Source organism: Musca autumnalis, unplaced genomic scaffold, assembly GCF_047663935.1.
Source record: "Musca autumnalis isolate F117 unplaced genomic scaffold, ASM4766393v1 scaffold_3, whole genome shotgun sequence".
NCBI lineage: Eukaryota > Metazoa > Arthropoda > Insecta > Diptera > Muscidae > Musca > Musca autumnalis.
Window position 1 is genome coordinate 150,114,704 of NW_027411866.1, and position 16,243 is coordinate 150,130,946.

Below are 16,243 nucleotides of genomic sequence, written 5' to 3' on the forward strand. Positions count from 1 at the left end.
ATAAGACTTGTACCTTCGTAATAGGGGCAGCGAATACAAGTTGCTAAAACAAAAATCAAAACGATCCGAGGACAGGTCCTAAACTGAACTTTTGCGAAATTTTGTGTGGGAGGTACCACACATTTCGTCTAAACATACATGGGGTCTAAAACCATTATTTCGATGAGGCACATTTTGCCCGTATGAAAGTGTATATACCCTCGTTAGCATAAATGCTGAGGGTATAAAAAGTTCGGCTCGACCGAGCGATTTTTTACTTGTTTTTTTTTTTTTTTTTTGTTACTCAATGCAATAATAAGAAGAGTCCTACTTAGGATAAAATCCCCGCTTCATGTCTGTCTTTTGTAACAAGAACAGTTGATATGTTGCCCAAGTCAGTGTTTAGCAACATTTATTTGACTTCAATGCTGAGAGCTCACACAATTAAGCACCGCATTTGTTCGATCGATAGCATTGAGAGAGTGAGAGATGGCAATGAATGCACATCAATTGGCATTGTTGTTGGTTGATTGGTTGGTTGGCCGCGGCTGACTGGTTGGCTGAGTTGGTTTGGTTGGTAAAACTGGGATTGATGATATTTTTCAGTCGTTGTTTTTAAGCCTCTGTACTAACTTTAAGCTCAGTTCAATAGCGGCGATTGGTGGCAACAGTTGTTGTGAGCGGCAAAACTAAAAACGATAAACGGGTAGAGTGATTTTAAAATAAACAACTCCAACAAATAAAGTGTCAAAGTGTCCAAAAAAGAAAATAATTTTGTAATAACAAAAATTTACAAAATTAGGAAGCAAAGCTAATTCAAAACTTGGCATTAATTGAATCGTTCGTCATCGGGTAATAATTTCATTTTGTTGTCTTTTGTTTATTTTCTCTTTACAACGAACAAAACGAAGAAGAAATTGTGTAGAATATGTTGTTGTAATAGTTTAAAAAAAAACGAACCAAATTCCAAAACAAAAACCAACAACGGAAAGTGAAACTGGTATTTTTTATGCGACAACAGCGGAGCGGATCGATCGTTGTCGGTATTTGGCGCTTAAAACGTTGTTGCAGTCGGCCAGTGGGTAAAGCGCCACTTAAATCATTTTTTGTTTTTAACAAATTTTCTATGACATCGTCACACATTTTTTTGGTCTGTTTATTTTCTTTTTTTCATAGTTGTGATAAAAGAAGAACTTGCAGAATAATAGAAAACAAAACAAAATACAAGAAAAGTGCGTGCAACAAGTAAACCCAAATGTAACGCGTTGTCGTTGTTGTTGTTGTTGGTCGTTGTATGTAATTAAATGCCGACTTGAATATTCTAAAAATAGTGCATCAATGTCGCGTTTGACGGTGCGAAAAATGCTCATAGCATAAATAAGTTGTTGTTTTTATAAAAAACCTCGTGCAATTAAAAATGTTTATTTTTCTTCTTTATTATTTTTATCAAAATGTGTTATAGTATCTAGTTTTTTGTCTTGGTGGTGTTTTTCTGTTCACATTCATTGAAAATCTTGATTCGCCTCAGCGATTCTCATCCGGCTTTACTTTGCCTGAAACTGGTATTACAAATTCCTAAAGCAGATTGCATCCGCTGTCAAACCATTGGAGGTGAGTAGTATTGCTTGCAGTTTAAGCTTATTTTCATACGTTTTCTTGAAAACCAAGTTACGTTTTATTTATACCCTCCACCATAATATGGAGGGTATAATTAAATTTGTCATTCCGTTTGTAACACATCGAAATATTCATCGAAAACCCTATGAAGTATATATAATCTTGATCAGGGTAAAATCGATATAACCATGTCCGTCTGTCCGTCCTTCTGTTGAAATCAAGATACAGCACGCAATTTTTAAGCTAGAGCTTTGTAATATGGTATAGAAGTTTCTATTACTCCTAGGATGGTTTGTATTGCAATTGGGATATATCGGTCCACGTTTTGATATAGCCCCCATATAACGATACCACCCGATTTTCGGTATTTTAAAGGTTTTAGCTTCATCACACCGAAATGAATGAAATTTGGTACTTAGTCTTCGTTCGTGGTTTACAACTTTCCCCCAGAGATTTGTCGTTATAGGTCAACGCCTTCATATAGCCCCCATAGAACGGTACCTCCCGATTTTCGTAATTCTACAGGTTGTGACGTCAATATCCCACGGAAATGACTTAATTTTGTTATTTAGTCTTCCAGAGGGTTATAAAGTATTCCAGAAAAGAATTTTTCCTCCATAGAAGCATACCTCTTGATTTTTGGTATATTTCAGGTTTTAGACACATTATCTTACCGAAATATCGGAAATTTGGTAATTAGTCTTCTTTGTCGGTATATATATCGACGAAATTTGCTGAAATTTGGTAATTAGTCTTCTTCATAAACGAAAGGAAACTAATTGTTCAATTTTACTTCAATATAACTCGTGGTGGAGTGTACAACAAGTTCGGCCCGGCCGAACTTAACGCCTTTCTTAATTGTTTTAATTGTTAGCGATCTAATTTGTATTTTGAGGAATAAGTTAGCGATGAGCATAAATTCATATAGACATATGGAGGATCCGCGGATATACAAGTATGTACATATATTTATACCCTCATCATTTATGCTAACGAGGGTATATACACTTTCATATTTGGTCCGATTTGGTCCATACTTTGTCCATCGTAAAATGTGTACCAGAATTAGATATTGTTTTAATATAGACTCAATCGGCCCACTCCTTTGGGTACCACCCACACAAAATTTCGGAAAAGTTCAGTTTAGGGCCATCTCTCTAATCGCTCTGATTTAGTTTTAGCAACTTGTATTCACTGCCCTCCATACGACGGTACAAGTTTTATTAGGGGCAAGTCCATACTTCCTGAGAAAATAGCCTGAAAGTTGCAAAAAAAAAACCTCTATGAGACCGTGTGAGGTGTTTGGAGCGCAAGATAACTCTAGAACGGATCTGCAAATTCGGTCCAAAATTTGGCCGTAGTAATATTTTGTCCAAGCATAGTGTACGTTTGAAGATAAGCCATATCGGTCCACTCCTTCAGGTACCTCCCCCTACAGATCAGGTTCAAATATGGACTATATGTGTCCACACCATCCGGTACCTCCCACACAAAATTTCGGATAAGTTCACTTTAAGACCTTCTATCCAATCACTTTGATTTTTGTTAAAGCAACCTGCATTCGCTGCCTCAATTACGATGGTAAACGTTTTTCAGGGGCAAGTCCATACTTCTTGAGCAAACATCCCGAAAGCTGTAAAAACCCCCTATGGCACCATATGTAGTGGTTGGAGATTCACTTAATGGTCAATGTAAATCCATTCCTGTTAGTATCTCCTCCGCAAAACTTTTGATCTCTAATCCTAATGAACATTTTTGTCGGTTCAAATTCCCAAAATTTTTAAAAACCCCTAAATACATACATTTTTTGGGAAAAAAATTGTTTCAATATATAGAGGCTGAGGGTATATCTCTGTCGGCAAAGCCGACTGATACTTTTTTTACTTGTTTTTATTTGATCTCATTGTTTTGATACACAATCAAAACCAAATGGGAGATTTTATTGGGTAGCCGGTGTTGGAATCTGTCCATAGGTGAAAGTCCGGCTCCCTCTAAACTTTTAATTTTTAAGGGAGAATTAACCGCGTAAGTAGTCTTACTTTTTTGGCCGAAGATCGATCATCAAGAAAATGTATACTTTTAAAGTATCTCGGGAAGTATGGACTTCCGCAGCAAAAAATATATATCGTTATAATTAGGGCTCCAAGGTAGACATGTAGACTACGACATGGACTATGTTGCTGCATGCTTTGTGAACACAGCCCCCAGTGAGTCGTGCTTGTCGTCGTCATTAGAATCCAAGTCCCAGTAAAATGAAACAGGCAGTTCCCCAATGTTTGAGTTTCACCTCCAGACGGCATTGAGATCGTAACATATACGGATTGTACGATCTTGCCTTCAGATACTTTCCCTGATGCCATTTGTGAAAGTCTGAACTCCTATTTGGCTGATGCAAATATCCGCCACTAAATCTGTTCGCCACATTGACTGCTAATGTGAGCACTGCGTTGAATGTCATGATTTTAGGGGTTACATTCGACAGCATGTTCAAGTTGTCTGCGCATTTTACAGCTATCTGCTTAGATGTAGGAACATGATACTCAAGTCCCTAGTCGGCAGCATTCAAATCCCTAGTCGGCAGCACTTGGGGTCCCCAATTTAACGAAAAACCTGGCCAAAACTCTAAAAATTAATGGATTTTGAAAATCTCTATTTGTATTACTTACCAAGGAAATATCGGTATCAATTTTGCCAAAAAAAAAAAAACAAAGAAACTAAAATAAGGGTGTACGCTCCTACCATTTCTACAGTTTTGGAAATATTTGAGTTAAGATTACTTGGAATTCGCGCACTTTAGGTATATGGTGTATTTGGCAACTTTACTGAATGCGAGGAATATTTTTCTTAAAAAAATAATCCTCTTGTGAGTCATAAAAGGGGTCTTTTTGGTCCCTTTTTATACCCACAGCATTTATGCAAACGACGGTATATACACTTTCATAGGGCAAAATGTGCCTCATCGAAAAAATGATTTTAGACCCCAAGTATGTTTGGACGAAATGTGATTCAGACAATTTGGAGTCGATTGAGCAATGTCCGTCCGTCTGTCTGTCTGTTTGGCTGGCTGGCTGGAGCGCACGATAACCCTCGAGCGGATCAACCGATTCGGTCCAAAATATGGCTTTCGTTATATTTTGTCCAAACTTAGTTTAAGTTCGAAGATGGGTTATATCGGTCCACTTGTTCCGGTACCTCCCCCACAAAAGTTCGAAAATGTTCGGAAAATTTGTACGTATGATAACTCTTGAAGGAAGTAACGGATTTGGTCCATAATTTGCAACTCGTGAAATGCCTACCAGACTTAGATGAGGTTCCAATATGGACTCAATCGGTCAACTCCTTCGGGTACCTCCCACACAAAATTTCGGATAAGTTCAGTTTAGGACCTGCTCTCGAATCGCTTTGATTTTAGCAACTTGTATTCACTGCCCCCCATACGACGGTAAGGCAAGTCCATACTTCCTGAGAAAATGGCCGCAAAGGTGCAAAAAGCCCCTATGATACCTTGTGTAGTGGTTGGAGCGCAAGATTACTCTCGAACGGTTCTGTCGATTAGGTCCAAAATTTTGCCTTTGTAATATTTTATCAAATCATAGTTTAAATTCGATGATGGGCTATATCGATCCACTCCTTCAGGTACATCCCCCACAAAACTTCAAAAATGTTCGGAAAAATGTTGCGCACGATAACTTTTGAAGGGAGCGACCGATGTAATCTATACTTTGCACATCCTAATATATCTGCCAGATATAGATCAGGTTCGAATATGGGCTATATTTGTCTACTTTTTCTGGTACCTCTCACACAAAATTTCGGAAAAGTTCACTTTAAGACCTGCTCTCGAATCACTTTGATTTTGTTGAACCGATTTGCTTTCGCTACCTCCATTACGACGGTAAAAGTTTTTTCAGGGGCAAGTCCATATTTCAGGGGCAAGTCCATATTTCCGCCATATGTGGCGGTCGGAGACCACCATAACTTTGAACTGTTCAACCGATTTGGTCCAACATTTGGTCTTCGTCATATTATATCCAAACTTAGTTTCATGGGCAATCCCGGTCCACAACTTTCGGTACTTCTTCCCAATATTTAAAAAATTTCACTAAAATGCTAGGACGATATCACTTGAATGGGGCAACCAATTTGGTCCAAACTTTGGATCTCCTAATATTTTATCAAAATTTAGTTTAACTTCTAAAATGGCCCATATCGGTCCTCCCTAAGGGTACCTGCCCTACAAAAGTTCAACATTTGTGTCTTAGTGCAGTTAATTCCTAATCTACATTTTTGTCGGCAAGTTCAAATGTCCAAAAAGGGCCACAAAATTCAGAAGAGACCTTAAATACATTCGATCTGTCCGGAGGTGAAAGTTTCGCTTCACATTGGCTGAGGGTATATAGATGTCGACAAAGCCAACTGACACTTTTTACTTGTTTTTAATTAATTACTCGTTGGAAATCGAGCTTTATGATCAATAATGCATCTGAAAAAGGAAAGCCGACGACTCGAACCCACACACCCACCACTATGTGACATGACTCCTCAGATATATCGGATGTGGGACGGCTTCGCTATCATCTATCTTTTACTCTTTCAAATGCAATTTGTTTTTTACAATTCTGTTCAATAATTGTATGGCTTTCATGACTAACGCTTAGCGTAGTGTTTTAAAATTATGAATTTGGCTCTGAACACTAACACGCCGTGGCAACAATTTTTTCCTTGTTATACCCCCAGCCTTTAGGCTATGGAGGGTATATACACTTTGATACGATGAAAATGTGCCTCATCGAAATAATGGTTTTAGACCCCAAGTATGTTTGGACGAAATGTGTTTCAGACAATATGGAGTCGATCTAGCCATGTCCGTCCGTCTGTCTGTCTGTCCTGCTGGCTGGAGCGCACGATAACTCTCGATCGGATGAACCGATTCGGTTCAAATTTTGGCTTTCGTAATATTTTGCCCAAACTTAGTTTACGTTCGAAGATGGGCTATATCGGTCCACTCCTTCTGGTACCACCCCCACAAAAGTTCAAAAATGTTCGGAAAATTTGTGCGTACGACAACTCTTGAAGGGAGTGACCGATTTAGTCCATACTTTACACATCCTAATATATCTGCCAGGTATAGATCAGGTTCGAATATGGACTATATTTGTCCACTCTTTTGGGTACCTCCCACACAAAATTTCGGATAAGTTCACTTTAAGACCTGCTCTCGAATCACTTTGGTTTTTGTTGAAGCGATTTGCATTCGCTACCTCCATTACGACGGTAAATGTTTTTTCAGCACAAGTCCATATTTCTTGGGTAAACAGCCCGGAATGTGTAAAAAACCCCTATGTCACTATATGTTGCGGACGGAGACCACGATAACTCTCGAATTGTTCAACTGATTTGATCCAACATTTCATGGGCAATACCGGTCCACAACTTTCGGTACTTCTCCCCAATATTTAAAAAATGTCACTAAAATGCTAGGACGATATCACTTGAATGGGGCAACCAATTTGGTCCAAACTTTGGATCTCGTAATATTTTATTAAAAAATTAGTTTAACTTCTAAAATGGCCCATATCGGTCCTCCCTAAGGGTACCTGCCATACAAAAGTTCAACATTTGTGTCTTAGTTCAGTTAATTCCTAATCTACATTTTTGTCGGCAAGTTCAAATGTCCAAAAAGGGCCACAAAATTCAGAAGAGACCTTAAATACATTCGATCTGTCAGGAGGTGAAAGTTTGTTATGTCGGCAAAGCCAACTGACACTTTTTTACTTGTTTTTAATTAATTTCTCATTGGAAATCGAGCTTTATGATCAATAATGCAACTGAAAAAGGAAAGCCGACGACTCGAACCCACACACCCACCACTATGTGACATGACATGTTTCGCCTTTTGGAGTCTTCTCCTCAGACATATCGGATGTGGGACGGCTTCGCTATCATCTAACTTTTACTCTTTCAAATTAAATTTGTTTTTTACAATTCTGAATCTTTTGTTCAATAATTGTATGGCTTTCATGACTAACGCTTAGCGTAGTGTTTTAATATTATGAGTTTGGCTCTGAACACTAACACGCGGTGACAACAATTTTTATACCCTACACCACTATGTGGTAAGGGGTATTATGTGTTAGTGCATTTGTATGTAACATACAAAAGGAAGCGAGATATACCCATAGTTCCTTCTAGGGATATACATAGAATCACTTTCTGAGTCGATTTATGCATGTCCGTCCGTCCGTCCGTTCGCAACATACAGGTCGCATTTGTTGACCGATTTCGCTGAAAATTGGGGAATACCATTTTTTTAGCCGTCGGAAGATCAAGTTCGAAGATGGGATATCGGTCCACGTTTTGGTATAGCCCCCATATAACGGTACCCCCGATTTACGGTATTTTGGCGTTTTCAGCTACATTTTCAGACCGATTTGGCTATAATTTGACATTTAGGGTTCTTAAGTGTCAATAAACATATATAACAAAACTTGTGGACATAGGTCCAGGTTTTGGTATAGCCCCCATATAACGGTACCCCCCGATTTGCGGTATTTTGACGTTTTTAGCTACATTTTCAGACCGATGTAGCTATAATTTAACATTTAGGGTTCTTAAGTGTCAATAAACTTATATAACAAAAGTTGTGGACATAGGTCCCCGTTTTGGTATAGCCCCCATATAACGGTGTTTTGATGTTTTTAGCTACATTTTCAGACCGATATAGCTATAATTTGATATTTAGGGTTCTTAAGTGTCAATAAACTTATATAACAAAAGTTGTGGACATAGGTCCACGTTTCGGTATAGCCCCCATATAACGGTACCCCCCGATTTACGGTATTTTGACGTTTTTAGCTACATTTTCAGACCGATATAGCTATAATTTAACATTTAGGGTTCTTACGTGTCAATAAACTTATATAACAAAAGTTGTGGACATAGGTCCCCGTTTCGGTATAGCTCCCATATAACGGTACCCCCGATTTACGGTATTTTGACAGTTTTAGCTACATTTTCAGACCGATTTAGCTATATTTTGACACTTAGGGTTCTTAAGTGTCAATAAACTTATATAACAAAACTTGTTGACATAGGTCCACGTTTTGGTATAGCCCCCATATAACGGTTCATTTAAGTTCATATTTTCGTATAGCCCAGATACCTCCGAACTAGCTGTTAATGACATTTGAAGTTCCCACGTTATGTAACGATTTTCGATATTTTGAAGATTCTAGCAAATTTTTTTAACCGAATTAGGAGTTATTTGACATTAAAGGCTCCCATCAAAAACTGTCAACATAGGCCCATGTTTTATTATAACCCCTATATAACAGTACCTCCCAATTTCTAGCCCACCATCCCTGTCTCGTATCCCTGTATCGTATATCAAAATATATGATACAGGGATACGAGGTTGTAAAATATATACATACATAAATCATGGGGAAGTACACTCCAATTTTTTTTTAACCTGTTCACAAAATGTTCCAATTATTTTTATATAGGCTATATCAAATGGAAATTAGACTGCTTAATGATTAAATTGCCTCGCTCGTACACAATAAAACATTATGACGCTAAGAATAAATGTAAATCTGTTGGTTATATAATATAATTATATATTTATTCTAAAACTAGTTTCGCAACTTAAGTTTATAAAACAAAATTTTAAAAGAAAAGAGAGAGAGAGGGAACATTCTTGAAATAGAATATTGTTTTGCAGTTTAATTTGAATTTTATGATTTTTTAAACATTGTAATGCCCTTCTCAAGTGGTTTTCTCCTTTAATTATACCCTATACCACAATGTGGAAAAGGGTATTATAAGTTTGTTTTGGTAAAAATTCATGTAACACAGCGAAATATTCGTCGGAGACCCCCAATGTGGTATACCAATCTTCATATCTCGACGAGATAAAGCGATTTTGAGATGTGTGTCTGTCCGTCCGTCCGTCCGTCCGTCTGTCCATTATAAATTGTAAACACGCTCCAGGCCGCAATTATGGACCGATCGTCACGAAATTTTGTATGGAGGTCGGGTTCAGATCAGAATAGATCCCTATTCTTATTGGTGATGATCGAGAAATATTAAGCGGGTGAAATGGACCAAAAACAAAATTTTTATCCGATTTTGTAGCGGCTCTGTATGTCGCAATTATAGTCCGATCGCCTCGAAATTTTAAATAATGTAAGATTATATGACAAAGAAGAATCTTGCAATTTGAGATGGTGATCGGATGATGTTTAGAGGGTTAAATGGACCAAAACTTTTGTGTGAAAATTGTGAAAATTTTTAATATACCGGTAATATCTTTATTCCTGGACCAAACATTCGCCCACATAAATAATATTTGGAAGGACAACTCTTGCCCTTTCAATTAATGCCAATTATGTTGATTTATGTGGTCAGATAACAGAGTTACAACCTAATATATCGAGTGTTTTGCTTGTAATGTAATCAAAAGCATACTAGAGGTCGCAATTATAGATCAATAGTCACGAAATTTTGCACGAGGTATGGGTTTAGGTCGAAGAAGATGCCTACAATTTATGATGATGATCTGATATTATTTAGCGGGTGCAATGGACCATTACTTTTGTATGCTAAATAAAAACATTTTATTTTTGGTCCATATTTTAATCCCTGGAGTCCATATACCGGCCTATATATGAAAAATTAACTACCGATCTTTCCTCTGATGAAAATTGCAATAATATGTGTGCTTGGTAACGGACCTACTACCTAAGATATAATGAGTTTTGTGAAGAGAACCACATCTTCCAAATTTTCTCTATCATGACAGACAAATTCCCAGTTCTTACAAATTGCGTGGAACCCTATCATATTACCTGTCCAATTGTTCAAAATTTAAAGATGTAGCAGAAATTGCTAAACAACGCCAATTTTTAAATTTAAGAATATTTCTTAAAATGTACTGTATATAATTGTTCCACAAACATCCCAGTAGGGACAAGGGAGCCTTCTCTCATATCAATGAGAGCACCCCGATTAATATCAGCTCAATGATATGTAGACAGCGGAATTTTATGCAACACCTATTTTTGTAAAATTTGCATATTTTTGGCTTCTAATTAAATTCCAATCGAATTATATCACATGTGCAAAAATATGCGAAATGTATAAATTATGCATATGCAAATATTATTTTTGCATATGGACAATTTCTGTATTTCACATATTTTTGTATGCTACATATATTTTAATAATATCTTCTAAAATATTTATGTATGCATTTTTCTGTTTGCAATTCACTTCAGACAAGTCAATAAAATAGAGAAATCTGTAACCAGAGCCATAATATTCAAAATGTCGAAAATGGGGAGCATTCGTTGTATGGGAGCTAAATGAACGCCTAGACTTATACCGACAAATTTCAGATGGAAAGTTTAATACCCCCAATGAAGACTTAATACAATAACCTTCAAAGTACAGAAAATCGGTAGGTTCTGGTTATGGGAGCTATATGAAGACGTGGACATATAACGACAAATTTCAGGTGGAAAGTTTTTTACCTCCAACGAAGACTGAATACAAAATGTCAGCCACTTCAGTTAGATATTGAGGCCACAACCTTCAAAATACAGGGTATCGGGAAATAGTGATGAACGAATACTTTCAGCCAATTCGATGGGATATTTAGGGCACAAAGTCTTGCATATGGTTTGCAAATATGTCAAAATATGCAAAAAATTAGGTCCAGACTAAATGTCCGTTCAAAAATTACTTATTGGTGCCACCATAGTACAATTGTTTGCACACCCGCCTTGCACGCAGAAGGTCGGGTGTTCGATTCCCGGCCAACAAACATCAAATTTCCAACGATGGCAAAATACCCCTCTGTAAAGTTGGCGACATTTTCTGACAACTTCTCTACAGGTGGTGTTTTAAGACATGCCTTTCGGACTCGGCGATAAACAGTAGGCCCCATACTATTGATGTAATATGAATCGTGGTGCACGCCCTGTCCCTTCTGTGATGTTTGTGGAACAATTATTATATTGTTATTTAAACTTAATGTGATAAGGTTGCAGACTCCAAAAATTTATTTCTTACAATGAGCTTATTTGTCCAAAAGAAACTTTGATTTGATGAAAGCTAACTAGCAGGGTAGTGGTGTAGGGTATCGTATGGTCGGCCCTGTCCGACTATAGCCTTTGCTTACTTGTTTTTTAATGTAAATGTTGCAAAAGTAGGGAACTCCCATAGCAATTGTGCTGCCTTTTAGTGTAAAAAGTAGCGCATGCTAGACCTATAAAATCAACTTGCGAAATCCTAAAAAATGATCACATTTCAATAGTAGTTTCGAAGTATTTTTCTGGGTTTGATGAGACGACTCCTAGTCTCATCACAAATGCACCCAAGAAACTAAAGGAAAAATAACCTAAGAGAATGAAAACACCCGCGTTAGCGATGTTGTTCGTTTCGTTGCTTTAGAGAGACTCTTTATTTCCTACAAAATATTTAAACCTAAATCTTATAATCTAACAATAACACACATACACATACATTTTGTTTACACGCACATTAGAAATGCACGCTGTGTCTATAAATACATCATGCACCCACACGTTGCGTTGGTAATGGAAAATACATTTGTTATAGACCCTTTCTTATCTTTACTATTTTGGGCACGACATTTGTTCCATTATTTTATGACAGGCAGTCGGTTATTTTTAAACATAGATTCTTCGAACACATGCATTAAAAAGAAATCTACCTGACTCTATTTACACAGAAAAGAGTCTTCTACAAAATTCACCATTCTCCCCGCCTTAAAAGATTCTAATCTTTTAACAGTTATTGAACATTTTCTAGCTTGCTATCTATCTCACTCAATTTACAAAAAATAGTTTAGATACAAAACTAAACACTCTTCTGGTCTTAGTGTATTCTAATCTTTTAACAAAAATGTATGAATGTTATTTTTTACAAAATAGGAATATTATCTTAAACATTGTCATAATGTAATACTTTTCATTTTCTGCTGAAGGCATTATTTAGTTTAATTATTAATAATAAAAAATATATAGAGCATTATCATGACTTAATTCTAGGTGATGGCACCCAACACCTTCAGTAACCAGCTAGGATGAGGACTTCTTTTCCCTCGATGAAATACGTGGTAAATCCATTTTCTTCTTAGAGGATTCTTCTCGCCACTAGAACTTTCTTCATTAATTATACGATGATTTGACACATGACGTATAATGGTATGCTTGATACCGTCGGCACCGGCAACTTCTTCCTCATCGGTATTACACGGCGACGTCTTTATGCTTTTGCCAATCTGCCATTTTAGTGACTTCATAACAATATTGGTTGATGGTTCATGTGCTGCACTCGTTACGTTCCATTGAGACATGGGAGCAATTTTACATTTAAACCTCCCGCAGTCGACTTGCGCTTCATTTGTACCTTTGTTTTGTACCGTTACCTTCGGTTCATATTTAGCAATTTCTCTGGTGGTTGTAACATATTTCCTTTGACTTAAATTTTCTTCGTCATACAATAGTTTTTCGTAGAAAACACTTTCTTGTAGCTGTTGTAATTCAACGTCCACTTTGGCAATCTCAGAAGGGTGGCGTCTTCTTTCATTGGCGAGCAATTTTTCCAAATCACAATTTCGGCCATTCAATGCAGCATTTGTAGATTCCAACTTACTAATGCGAATATACAGGCTTTCAATATTTTGATGAGAGACATCTAATTCTTCGATAGCACGTGAAGCTGCAACGGACTCACGATTGGCTTCTGCTTGGAGATCCTGAATCTTTTGCTCGTACAGCATTTTCATTTTACGCATGTTTCCTTCGTGTTGTTCACGCAACTCTTGCAACGACTGTTGTAATATGGTCTCATATTGTTTAGAGAGACCAGTGCGTAATTCATTAATTTCTTCTGAGTGAAATTTTTCCTTGAAGGTCAGTTCGATACGCAGATGTTGTATGTTGCCTTCCAACTCAATACGTGCCTGTGTATCCTCTTTAATTTGTTTGCGTAGAAGCTCCAATTCTGCATGCACCTCACAGAGTTAAACACCGGCTTCCTTCGTATAAGCAGTCGCAGCATCGTATTTGGCGTTAAGATCAGCAGCTCGTGACTCGTACATACGAGCCTTCTTCTCAGCAATTTGCCAGTCCTTGGTTGTTTGCTCCAATCTTGCCTTCAACTGCTCATTTTTCTCACGCAGTTGGTTGACTTCGATATTTAATTTCCGCCAAACATCAACATCAACGTGAACGTTTTCATTCTTCCTTTCCGTAGTTTCCCCTACACTACCTGTAAACTTTACTATTTTCTTAAGTTCAGGAATAGTCACATTTTCAACCTTCCTAATTGAATTACTATCTACCTGTCTAGTATTTATCTTGGGAACCCATTTCCCATTGATTTCTTCATAATCTTTTACCTTCACCTCTTTAGGCGCTACTCTAGAAAATTTCCCAAATCTCACCATGCGGTAACAAATTTGTAAAAAATTGAAATTCTCTACGAGATTATCCTCTTTAGGAAACTCATTCAAATATTGCATCAGTACTGATGACGCAATATCATATCTGTCTTTGACATCTTCTACACTTAGAAACTCATTCCTTATCTCAGTCTCCAGCGCATTTAATGAATATTCAAACTCTCTAATTAAACCTCCTTTTAATGTTTTTGAATGGCGCAGTATGTTTCTTTTTTCATACTGTTCCAATGGACTTAAGCTGTCCATCTCAGCTATATATTTATATCTAGAAAGAATTCGTGTATCTAACGAATCCTTCTTTGATTCGATCCCAAAATCTATCCGTACTTGACGATTTAAGAAGTCGAACTTTTTTATTGCATACCGCACACCTGAAGCGAATATGCTATGCATTTCATATGGAAATTTTCCCATATCACGGAGCTCCCTATCATTGTCTAAAAAATCCCTTCTTGCTTCCGTAAAGGAACTACCAACTTTAAACAACTTTTCCCTTGTTTCCCTGGTTACACTTTTCTGAGCAATTTTGCTCAGTTCGAAATAAAGCGAAACAATGTATTCGCCCAACACCCTTTGATGTTGGATGAAATCTTGAAAATTCATTTTCACGAAATACACTTTTTGTCACTTTATTTATTTTTTTTTTTAGCTATAAAATTGGCCTAACACAATCTTTGCTTCGACTGTGCGCCTTCTATAACCTAACGAATAAACCTAACGTAGTCACATTCGACTACGCGCCTACTACGTTATAACACTACGCGTAAACTAACACACTTTTCTTTCTTAAAAATGTGAGCCTACCACGTCACTACACTTAACACGAATAAACTACACAAATTTCTTTTTTTTCCGAAACCGCGAGCCTATCACGTCGGGGTCACCAAATGATGAGACGACTCCTAGTCTCATCACAAATGCACCCAAGAAACTAAAGGAAAAATAACCTAAGAGAATGAAAACACCCGCGTTAGCGATGTTGTTCGTTTCGTTGCTTTAGAGAGACTCTTTATTTCCTACAAAATATTTAAACTTAAATCTTATAATCTAACAATAACACACATACACATACATTTTGTTTACACGCACATTAGAAATGCACGCTGTGTCTATAAATACATCATGCACCCACACGTTGCGTTGGTAATGGAAAATACATTTGTTATAGACCCTTTCTTATCTTTACTATTTTGGGCACGACATTTGTTCCATTATTTTATGACAGGCAGTCGGTTATTTTTAAACATAGATTCTTCGAACACATGCATTAAAAAGAAATCTACCTGACTCTATTTACACAGAAAAGAGTCTTCTACAAAATTCACCAGGGTTGTTCCCATTATACAATAAGAAGGTAGCAGCAACTGCCGTTTTTGGTAACATAAGATGTCAAAATTTGACATAAATTCAATGCAATTGACACATTATGTTACCATCAGCTGGGCTGATAATGCTACCTTCTTATTGTATCATGGTTGTTCCGTATTTGTTTTTCGGCATTGATAAATATTTCGATGTATTATTGATATCTGCCAACCAGTATTGTATCTTAATAATATTCAATTAAGCATTTTTTTATCGATACTAAAGCGTTGAATTTAATATTAAAGAAATGAGTATTTATAATTACCTTGTGCAGTCAATTGCAACGTCAAGACACTGGCAACTGAACGACCGACCCTTTGATATTAAATATATTATTAATTAATTGTTATCTTATTAATTTATTCCTACGTTAAATATTAAAAGTACATACACATATAAAATAACTCGTTTCTTTATTTATGCATTTAATGACGTCTCTCTAGACGGTGCTGGACCACTGAACCTGAGCCAATGTCAATTAACGTTTGGAAAACCTATGTAACCATTTGACAAGTAAACTTTTTTGCTGGCTGTCTGATTTTAAGTATGCAATGATTTGCATTTTTCAAATAAAAATATGCATATTTTTATTGTCATTATCACAAATCAATGTTGGTAATGGGAGTTTTGTTTTCTTCATAAGCTTCTTTTGTTGTTGTTCTTTTGTAAATTAATCACTTGTAACAAGTGTTTATCCTTCTCACAGCGTCAGCATATCAGTTTTTTATTTTTTATTAATAATTCCCAAGTGTTTCTTTATAATCTTTCTTTGTGAATTTTGCAATGTTC

General features: G+C 36.7%; 2 protein-coding genes across 10 annotated transcripts in view; one reads left to right on the top strand and one right to left on the bottom strand.

Moving 5' to 3' along the window:
• The first annotated feature begins 455 nt into the window (after positions 1–455).
• ldd (lipid droplet defective) overlaps positions 456–16,243 on the top strand; it is a 131,006-nt gene continuing 115,218 nt past the window's right edge. The window contains exons 1-3 of one of the 9 annotated variants that reach the window (XM_073974818.1): positions 622–831; positions 1,156–1,332; positions 1,442–1,590. The gene's annotated coding sequence lies outside the window, so the exon portion shown is untranslated. Of the gene's footprint in view, positions 1,062–1,155; positions 1,333–1,441; positions 1,591–16,243 lie in introns of all 9 variants that reach the window. The other 8 variants (XM_073974820.1, XM_073974822.1, XM_073974823.1 and 5 more) reach the window with 8 other exon arrangements.
• LOC141397906 (lamin Dm0-like) lies at positions 12,034–15,097 on the bottom strand. The gene is made up of 2 exons (XM_073974816.1): positions 15,037–15,097; positions 12,034–13,896 (listed from the first exon to the last, which is right to left on the bottom strand). Exon 2 carries the CDS (start codon positions 13,418–13,420, stop codon positions 12,668–12,670), a length of 753 nt encoding a protein of 250 aa, XP_073830917.1. The 5' UTR covers positions 13,421–13,896; positions 15,037–15,097; the 3' UTR covers positions 12,034–12,667.